Below are 10,831 nucleotides of genomic sequence, written 5' to 3' on the forward strand. Positions count from 1 at the left end.
ATGTCATGCAATAATCTTTTAAACGCAATCTTGTGACTTCAACGGCAAAATTGCAGGATAACTTCTGGGAACACTCAAGAACTTCGAAGACGCAGTCCCCAACATTATAATTATACACAAACTCCCCCGGAATTCGCACAATTTCCAAGTTGAAATTCGCGTAAAACCTTCGTGTTCGCAAATTATGGACTTATGAAATGGTTTAACTAGCTTCCTCAGACTAGCGCCAAATATCCTAAAACGCTCAAAATGAGTTCCCACTGTCTCCAAGTACAGAGACACTGAAAGACAGCCCATTCTTAGAGTTTGAAAGATTGAGCTTCTGCCTTATGAATTTCTCTAAGTACAATGCTCCATAAAAGGAATAGCGAACGCTCCTTTTTGGCGCCAACCTCATTTTTTTTTCATGCAGTAAAAAACACACGCCGTAACATACTGCAGTTTTTTCGCAGCTGCATGCTTACGGTGGCAGTCGTCCCGGAGGCCCGAACCGAAGTGTCCCTTGGGGCAAAGGCAGGAGTACTGTCCCGACGATGTTCCGCACGAACACAGCGATTCGGGGTGGCAGCAGCGCTCGCCTTCGGGGCACAAGGAGTCACAGTCCGTCGCGTTCAGCAGCTGGTGTGGACCAACGTGCATGTCTGCAGTCCGCGAACACGAAGGCGAAGCATGCGACACTGTAACATTGCCGGACCCCGCAGCGAGCGAAATAGTACAAAAACAATAGGTGAGACATTCGCGCATTTCTAAGGATGCTTGAGCATCTAGCCCCTGTCTCTTTCCGAAACTTGAGGCTCAGCGCTGGATGCTTACGCCTTTCTCCGGCTTTAAAAGCGCATTACAGCGTTTCTCGCACACATCTCGCACACCCTGTCAACGGTTGTCTTCACCGGTACTTTGTCGCCGTCATTCCCATTCCATCCTATTTCTTGCCTACGCAGCCCTGCACTCTCTTCACACATCATTTTACGATGCGTAGGGAAGCCGTACAACGAGCGCGTCGGGCAAAAGTATATGACTGCAGCGCCGCCGCAGCGAGTGTCACTGCCGGCTCAGGATTCGGCTTGACGCCCCCTCTCCGCACGCGCTCTCGTTCTCTATTCTCCCCTCGCTCTGTGTCCGCGGATCGACGGCGCAAATTTTTGGCAACACGCCCCATCTATTGCTCCCGCAAGAATAAAACGTCGACGAGCTTCAAGCGACAGCGCACCTTCGTGCAGGGCTCTCCGAGCCAGCGCCTCGAACTCCTCGAAGCTGTCGAGTATGTAGCAGTGCTCGCGGTTGGGATCCGAAGCCATGTCCTGCAGCTCCCGGACGTTGCCGTTCCGGATGCCGAACGTGTAGATGGTGACGTCGCTGTCGCGTAGCATCTTCGCGCAGGGCCGCGGGTCTCCGCCATTCGAGTAGCCGTCCGTGACGAGAAATACCGCCTTTGACGCGTCGTCGCGCGAGTACTTGAGAATCTCCTACGAAGAAAAAAAACAGTGAGCGGTCCTTTGCGACATGTTGCAACGTAAGAAAAAAACGACGTATACTTGGGTTCCTTGAGGAGGACAACAATTTACCGCATGTGCAACACTTCTGTTTTACGTTGTGTTACAGGGAGTTTTAGCATAGAGTTACCTTGTTTACGTTACCGTCTGCCGTGATAGTGGGAGCAGACTACGCATGCGCAAGCAGTTACCGTGAGCGGTAACCTACCGGCACAGGTTTTACCGTCGCCACCGAGCTTTTGCGCATACGAAGTGTACCCTGTGTATCGATTGCAGCAAATGCACAACGCTCGGCGCCTAATGCCTGTACCAGCCGGTTAAAGTAATCTAATTTGATTTGCTTATAACATTATTGCTCCTGAAAAATGCCCGAAAGTGCGACAAAGGACCAGTTTTTTGCAGATGTGTGAGCAATATGACCGCCCCCTAGCTGCTTGCGCTAAGCCTCGCCCGCCTCAAATACTTCGAAACGATTTCGCAAATCCTTCTTCCGCCTCCAAACCGTACTGGGCCGGCAAATGTAGGTCCTTGCGTAGTTATTAGGTCATATTTTACTCATTTTATGCGTATATTTTGAGCACAGACGGGAACTCTAGTCAACGTTATATGATGCACACTGTGCCCAGTAGATGACGAAACCGCCATAATACGCTATTTGTTTACGCCGCACGGGATACTTCTACAATATTCTCAAAAGAAAAATAATTGCCTTGATAACAGCTAATTTAAAAATTAAAGCCGTTCCACTCAACGTGAAAGCTGTCGGAAGTGCAGAGCAGTGATTCGTCATAATGGACTTTAGCGCTGTTATCCGCTCACTGCTACCACCCAATGCAATTCAAATTTCCCGCCTTCGCAGTGCTCGCATGCCCCCTGCCTGAAACAGCGCCAGCGGGAGTTCTGTTCTTTTTGTACTTGCTTTTTCTCCCGCACGTGCCGGCGTTGCACTGCCCCTATTTTTCGCTTACTATCGTAAAAAACCAACCCAACGAGCGTTCTTAACTAAATGAACGCGGGCGCTGCGGGTTAATTACGCATATTTAGCCTGAAATGTACCTGCAGTTTTCTTTGCGCTAATTAACGGGGAGATGTGTGGCAAGCGCCAGCGGTTCACGAGTTAACGGTTATGACTATTTAAACTGCTTGGTTTTCGAAGCCTCTGCGGACGCCCTACCACGGGTACGCCGGGCTCGTATACCAGGCGGTGCAGCGAGGTAATGCCGGGCTCTACTTGGGTCCATTACCTCGCTGCGCCGCCTGATTCCGGCAGTCGCTTGAAATCGAGCGTTACAGCGAGATACGACGACAAGGCGAGCCCCTAAAGTTGTCTGCACTTAAAGGTTACTGATTAAAGCTATTTTAAACAAAAGCGGATAGGTCTGAGCAACAAAGCTTTGTGTCATTTACTTTGGAGGCTAACTCATCAATTGTGGTTACATGCATTACCGCGTCTGGTGGGCCGGTATACGAAAACCTCAAGCGGCGTGCTAAAAGGTGTCCTATCGTTTTCAGCAGTAAACGGAAACTCAGGCTTCCGGTAACACGATATACGGTAACGTAAACATGGTAACGATATTCTAAAACTCCAGGTAGCGGAGCAGTTGAAAAAAACAGGACATGCCATAACGAAAAACACTATAACCCAAATTTTGAGCTAGTATTTTTCGAACAGAGAAAGGCAGAAACACTTTTAAGTTGTACAATAGACAGGCCGTACTTCTAAGCTTTTTACATGTGTGAGCCATGTGTGTGTTCCACGAAAGATCCCCATCAAAATATACACGTACGTATTTAACAGACTCGACACAGAAAATACGGGCACAGGAACAAGATGCACGATTAGATGTGTGTATCGTTGTGAAACAGTCATTCGGCACTGTTTTCTGTCAATTTTAGAAACAAACTAGCCGACTTTTTGCACGGTTGGTTGTTGCTAAATTTGGTTCGAACCAATCGGCTACATTTCTGATATCATCTTGAAGATTTGAGAAGGCGTGATAACCAAAGTTGCCAGATGCCAGCAGGGTGTCATCAGCGTATTGCTAAATTTTTGAAGTTTTAACAACAGTAGCTAAGTCATTAACATACAAATTAAAAGGAAGAGGTGACAAGACAGACCCTTGCGGGACACCTCTCTTAAGTCTGATACTATCACTGAGCACCGATCCAAGTGACACCACTTGAGAACGATCCCGAAGGTAATTTTTAAGCAGAGATAGAAAGGATCTGCGGAAGCCATAACGCTATAATTTAGTACAGAGTATATCATGGTTCGCAGTATTAAATGCTTTCTTAACATCAAGAAATAACCTAAACGAAACCTATTCTGATCTATGCTGTTTTGAAGGGTATTAGACAACTTTTCAAGGAACACCTGCGTGCCCGCGCCGGAAATGAACCCGTATTGATGCTCACTCAGTAACTGATGTTTTGTTACAAAGAACGTCATGACACCCAATATGTGCTTTTCGAGAATTTGCGAAAAATAAGATGCAGTCGAAACAGGGCGGTAGTTTTAAGGGTCCTTTTTTTTCGCATTTATAGAGAGGAACCACGCTTGCGCACTTTAGACTGTCTGGCCAAGAGCAATGTTCAATTATTTTGTTCAGTATAAACAGAATAACACCTTTTAAATACCCAATATTTACGTGACGCCACCACAAAATGGGAGATGAAACGAGCCTATAACAAGCGCTTGATTGGCTTTGTCTTCTTATTACTGGTCATTGCCGACCTGTATCGTACGCATGTTAGCCATGAGTCGTGCTCCGAATACACGCACATGTACTGGTGCCCTCGTGCAGATTAGTCATTACCAGTAGCCTTGTAGCGGATGCCCTTCTGAGACTGATTTAATACTTTCCGTCACTATTTCGCAGCACTGAGAACGCTTCATTTTAGGCGAAAAGAGAGAACACAGGTGAAGCGCTAGCTGGTTAAAATCCAGCTCTTGTCCTACACCTGTCCCGCGGTTGTCCATCTGTTTCCTACATTTACATGGGCTGTCTGTATGTTTCATACTGACAAGCAACAACTATCCCATATTGCCGCCTTAACAGAAAATACCGGGCCATCTCCACTAACGTGAAACCTGGAAAGGATCGAAGCACGCAGTGTATAAGTTTATTCTTGGCGTCTCGGCATTTTTGCCAACGGATATGAAACCGGTGGGTGGAAGAGGTATACAGCTTTGCTGTAAAAGTCTCGTGTCTTTGAAGCACGAAGCTCTCTAGCGCGTGGCGTAAGCGAGTGCCGCGGTGTTTTTTTTAGTACGCGTTAGCCCACATTCACACAGCCGTCACCTTCTCCGTCACGGCCCCGTCAGGTCAAGAAACCGGGACGGAGGCGTAAACGGAGTAGCGTTCGTACTGGAGCTCTCCGTCAGTGTACAGGGTCGTCTGCCTGTAGTGATCAGTTTAACCTGGAACTGAGCGCGCTTAATCTGAAAAGTGAAGAAGATGGCTTAGATTTTTACGTGTGCTCACTTTTCGCTAAACTTAGCCGCAAAAATTTGTTTTCTGGTGAGCTGGTTTACCGCGGGGCATGGTCCCGTCGCGTTGACGGGACGGAAACGTAGAGCTCGGCCTCCCGTCACCGTCGCACTGTTTTTGGCGAGAAATCGTCCGAAAAACCGTCGACCATGACGGAAGACGGTGACGTGACGGTGTGAAAAATGGCAGTGTGAATGAGGGCTTACGAAGCGCTTCAGAGGGAGGCGAAAACGAGTGTCCCGGGCTTTTTTTAGTGCGCGTTACGTTCTAGCGCGAGGCGTAAACGAGTTTCCTGGTGTTTTAGTACATGAGACAATGATTACGACCACGACCACAGGACACTCCAACAGCCCCAGCCCCTAATGCAGGTATCTACGAGAACTCGCGGGCCTTGGGCAGAGAAGTTCACATGCAATCCACTTGTCGAAAAGAACGGGCCCGATTGAATGTACTTACGGTAAAGTAGTACTCTTTGTACTTTTGCACTGTTATCGGAGGCTTTGGCGGGGGCCTACGTTAAGCGTTAACGTGAACTTTGCGCTACTTGCGTGGTTTTCACCCGCCTGAGCCAGGATGACTCACCACGGCTTCTTGCATGGCCCCCAGCGTGAAGGTGCCGCCACCGGCGTACCTGACGCCGACCAGTTGGCTGTTCTGCAGCGCGCACTTGTGGTTGGCGGTCGACGGTGCCGTGATCTGGTCGACTTCCCGAACGACCTTTTGCTTAGAGCTAAAGGTCACCAGCGCCACTCGGGTCCTCTCAAAAGACACAGTGAAGTCGGCCAGCAGCTTCCTGATGAAGCGTAGTTCGTTTACGAAGTTGTCCGCACCCACGGACGCCGAGCTGTCGACGAGGAACACGATGTCGGCTCTTTGGGTGCTGCGGAGTTTTGCCACATGCCATCTTAGAGTCTCTCCCAGGGCGTCGAGGCGTTCGCTTTTGGGGGTGGGCTCGGGAAATCGGCCCCGAACCGAATGGCCGTTCACTTGGACATTGAGTGGACCGCCAGTGATGGATGACAACGCCAGAACAGCAAGAAAGAAAAGCTGCAACCACTGAAACAAAGTCCTCTTCCGTCTTGTCATTGTTCAGTGAACGTCAGAAATATGTGCAGATGCCACACAGAATATTCTCGATGACGGAAAAGACGTAAAGAATTTACAGCTAACGATCAAGTCAGCACACAGTGAGTTTCGTTCGAGATGCATGACATGACCGATTGGTGCTGACACCGTAAGCCTTCGTTAGGAAACTCCCGCAGAACAGCCAGGCTGATTCATTCATCCAGTAAAAAAAAATGCACGTTCAGAGGTCTCCGTAGTAAGCTAATGTCTTCTTGGATCTGTATTTTTACACCTCAACGTACCTTAATCTTCAGCGCTTGATGATCTCTGAAATTCTTGAGCCGATGCTGCGTCTGGCCGTACCACGGCGACAGTTAGTCGTCACGTCCTGTCCAGCGTATCGGATAAAGGACAATTTCTTCATCCGTTCCGACCTTCTCTTTCGGTAGCGTTGACTTCACATTATTTGCTTTCACAATGAGTGTCGGGTGTTCTTTCTCGGGGAAGCAGACCAGAGTGGGTAGAAGAACCGAATCGGCAAGACCATAACCAGATGACTCTCCAGTATCCTTCGGCGGGAGTGACTTTGTGCACGTCATCTGGAGGTTACTAGCATAGCCAAAACTAAGGACTAGAGGCGCCTGAACGGTGCCACGATCTCGTCGCTTACCAGTTCCAGAACACACCTCCTACTGCGCAATATCTTCCGCGAGGGTGAAGTTCTCATACGATTCCCGAAGTCGCCACGACCTTGAGACACCCGGATGCACCACCTTTCAAGCAAAATGCAGCGCACGCTTCATCGGTAGCTTATCACGCTCCTGTTTCATCTTCCATTCGGTGTCTCGTGGAGCAGGCAGGAGGCGTGCTCGATACCGTCGGATCCGCACTCATCTAGAGCTCAACGGTGTGTGGAAGCTTTCGTTCAGCGGAGAGCAACCGTCGGAGGTTTCGAAGCCTTTCCGGTGCAGGCAGGCAGTGCTCTCGAAGTTTCCTTGTTTATATAAACGTCGCCCGGTCACCGCGGCGCCGCCCTTGCCGGCGTCGAGTCGCCGGCGAGTCATCATCCTTGGCGCGGCGTCTTCCAGAGCGCCGCTCCGGCGAGCCGCACCAAAGACGGCCGGGGAACGGCCCGGCGCCCGCCGATACTCAAGCCGCCTCCGAGGCAAGAACCGCCGGCGGACGCCTCCGCAGCGTTCGCTGGTTCTCCTTCTTTCGCGTTTTGTTTACATTCTCGGGGCGCTATATTGCGCGCCGGAGTTTCTTTATGCTTCCGCGGCCTGCTGCCACTTGCCGGCCTCTGGCCTGCGGCAAGTGGGCGCCGAGACGGCTTGGGTTTGTTTTTAACTCGCTCCAAGTGTGTCACTGGGTGGAGTGCGTAGCGCTTTCGGGGGTAACACGTGCGTTGCCTGAGTGCTTGGGTTGTTGCTGCAAATTTCGCTGTTGCTGCCCATTCCACTTTTAAGAGGACCGTAAAGACAAAACACAACGTTGTTTAACTTGAAAGAAGCAGTCTTCCGTAACTCACTCAGCGGGGTTCCACTCCCTAGAGGATGTTTTTAAAGCGAAAGCTTTCTTAGTGGGCCCGATGACGTTCTGTCAAAAAACTGAGGCATTTCCCCATAGACCAGCTGGTCGACCAAAGAGCTCTGATAAGATCTCAGGACACACGGCGCGTGCGTGGAACCGGGCTTCCATTCTGTTAAAACGGTTACTTGAAAATCGCGAAAAAGGAACGGTTCTAGATAAGACAGTTCACGCATCGATCACGAAGACGGAGTACAATAGTGTACCTTTGTCTTATAAACTACGCATGGGCATACATTTAGATCGTTCGTACATGCGTTTACTTAGTGCGCGAAAAATTGTCGCAGGAGTTCGTTCTTCGTTTGCGATTTGGGTGTTTGAAGGTTTGATGATCGATAGGACGCACTTTCAGCGAAGGTTGTATACGCACTTTTAGCGAAGTTTTTGACGCACTTGTGACGAAGTTTTGATGTTAAAAAGCTTTCGTGCTTCTCTCAACTTTCTGTAGGGAGGGGCGGCAACTTTTTTAAACCTAAAAAAAGAAAAGAAGTATTGAAAAATGCTCAAATTTTGCAATTTAGCGACATCAGCGGTGATGTAATAGGGTAATATTAAAAACGGAGTTGTCAGTGTGTTAACTGCGCATTAGCATAAAGTGGTACGATTAGCATAAAGTGGTGACGCGAAACTGCTCAACCTCGGCCAGTGTAGCTCAAGCTACAAAATTTACCGCGAATAGGTTTTTACAATCGACCACTTAAGGACATAGTGCCACTTGTTGTTCTTTGTATCGTGCTTCAAAACTACGTTTCGAGCTTAATAAGGTTGCTATATCTGCTTATTATAGTGATGAAAGGGCGTCCTCGTAGGCTCGAATGTGACAGCTCCGGGAGGAGCGCGTAGTGTCGGGCTGCCCGGCTGCATCCCGTATTTCCAGCTCCTGTAGGTAGTAATTGTCGTAGATGTGGCGTATCATGCGTATCTCGTCCATGAACACGAGCGTGACCGTGTGCACGAACGAGAGCACGACGATGATGACGATGCATATGCCCGTGATGGAGACGGCGTTCCCGCGCTTCCGGGCAGTTTCCCGCGTCCACGCGAAACCAGACGTCGTAGTCGGTCACGTTGAGCACATTGCGGCTGCACGCTAGGCTTACCAGCTGCGCGAGCAATTCAAATTGGTGTCTTGCGCGCCGAAGCTGAAGCCGCAGCGGTATCTACGCCTGGGTATTGAGGAACAGCGTAAGAACGCAGGATACGGAATAGTTCAGGCCAGTATGCGCTCAAATCTCGCACATGGCCTTTTTTTTCCTCCTCCACTCACAAAACAGCATCGACATCGACAGCATCGACGATGCTGTACCTATTGAGCAATAGCCTCGCGTCGGTGTCCATTGACGAAGTTGTTATAATGGCGCCAAAATCAATCAGTGAGACTCTTGTTTGAGATAAGGTCGAGTGGCTGAAGTAAAACTAACGCGCCCATTGGCTAAGGAGGAGGAGCAAACGTTTATTTGAGCGAGGGGGTATTGGGAAGGGGATGTGGTCTGCCTGCTATGCCCAGGAGGTCGCGAGCCTGCGCCGGATGCATAGCTCGTTGCACTAGGGCTTCTTGAACTTCCGGCGACGAGATGGTTAGCGCAGACTCCCACTGTTCAAGGGATGGGTTGTTAATGGGGTTGATGCTATGCTGGCCTCCATAGCGTATGCCTCCAGAAATAAAACACAAAAATCATTCGGGCGTGCGCAGAGCCACATAGAGAAGCGGAGATTGCCTCTGGTTTAGCCCGTTCGATTTCAGCACGCTGCCCGTCTATTTTCGCACCGGCTGGTTACTCTTCCCTCGGCCTGTGGCGCAGCAGTCACTACAGAGCCGAAGCTTTCTGCGCAGTGCAGAGTGTTCTGTGGAGTTCAGTTGGACTTTAAGGATTTCACATTCACAACTCATAAGAAGTGCTTCAATCAGAGTTTGTTGTTGTTCTCAAGAGTCCTTAGTTGCGTTGGATATTGTTGCCACCCCTACTTTGACTTCTGCCCAGCAGTAGTTCGCTGAAGAAGAAAACAATCACTAAACAAACGTGGTGCGTGCTGTTTCGGCAGCAACACCAGTACGACACACAACACCGTCCGTTGCTCGGGTTCGAGCAGGAGCAGACGTTGGCGTGCCAGTCACGCAAGCCGCCTTTCGAGACGCCGCAGCGAAGTTCGTCCAGCGAAGCTTAGTTGAGTTTTCTCCTAAATAGGCCACAGTGACAGTAAACAAGTTTTCTTCATTAAAAAATACTGCTCTGCACTTATAATGATGATGCAATTTTCGGCCAGTTGAAATTTAAATGCACCCAGCTATGACGGGAACAGGACCCACAGGACCCGTGGAGCCATTGATTTCCTCGGACAGAAGGCGGCCAAGTGGCCGCAATTGTTACAGTGCTAAGAAAGGGAAAGGGAGGGGGGATAATCTTGCGATAAGGGAAAATAAAGTTGCTGGACGGATACTTTGCGCGCTACGATTAACTACCTGCAACAATTTCTCGCCCTTGTGATACGATGGTTGGAGTCTAATGTGGGCGGTGCCCAAGTATTTGGAACTGTACGTCTTTGATTTGACTTAATTTTTCAAGCCGAATACTCCAGGGGAATTTTGAGGGAATTTGATGTAAACAGGGAGATGGTTTTGCTCACTGGTAAAGTGATTGGATATCTAGATGGGACCCTGCAGCCAACACGTAAATTCTTGCGTAATGTATATTCCATTAACACCCCTTGAAATCCTCACCGTCTTTATGAAGTCAGTCACGCCACCGTCAATAAACGCCTCAACCCATCTCTACAACACGGGTCATGGTCCCGCTTACCATAAGGATCGAGTATACGTGCAAGCAGACGCTTGCATGAATATTAATAATACAAGTCGCTTAGTATTGCTTCCAATATTTAAAAAAGGGAACTAGTTGCTTTAGTTCCCTCTGCAAAGACAGCAATAAACGATGTCTGCACGGGTCCGCCGCTGGGAAGCCCTGATGAGTACTCTCGAAGGAAATGGACATAATTAGAGTTGATTTCAGGGTGTTCTGAAAACTTTGCTTGAGCACGCATGCAGTATTCAATGTGTGCCTATCATTGCGTATATGGAAGGATTACGCTGAGTCCTGAAAGGAGCAATATTCCTCCGAAATTGCTGAGTACGTCGAAGACCTTCCCATGATTCTCCACAATCTCAATAATTTACGCTGTGGAGCCAGAACATACAAC

The 10,831-nt window shown here is 49.2% G+C and overlaps 1 protein-coding gene across 1 annotated transcript in view; it reads right to left on the reverse strand.

Moving 5' to 3' along the window:
- LOC144163254 (sushi, von Willebrand factor type A, EGF and pentraxin domain-containing protein 1-like) overlaps window positions 1-7,234 on the reverse strand; it is a 65,342-nt gene extending 58,108 nt beyond the window's left edge. Inside the window, exons 1-3 of the mRNA XM_077694128.1 lie at window positions 5,567-7,234; window positions 1,211-1,466; window positions 465-641 (exon numbers count right to left, since the gene is read on the reverse strand). Coding sequence (XP_077550254.1) covers window positions 465-641; window positions 1,211-1,466; window positions 5,567-6,070 — 937 coding nt within the window. The 5' untranslated portion in view covers window positions 6,071-7,234. The remainder of the gene's footprint in view (window positions 1-464; window positions 642-1,210; window positions 1,467-5,566) is intronic.
- Between the last annotated feature and the right edge of the window lie 3,597 nt (window positions 7,235-10,831).

This window comes from Haemaphysalis longicornis, unplaced genomic scaffold (assembly GCF_048455015.1).
Source record: "Haemaphysalis longicornis isolate Haplotype H1 unplaced genomic scaffold, Haemaphysalis longicornis Haplotype H1 scaffold_12, whole genome shotgun sequence".
NCBI lineage: Eukaryota > Metazoa > Arthropoda > Arachnida > Ixodida > Ixodidae > Haemaphysalis > Haemaphysalis longicornis.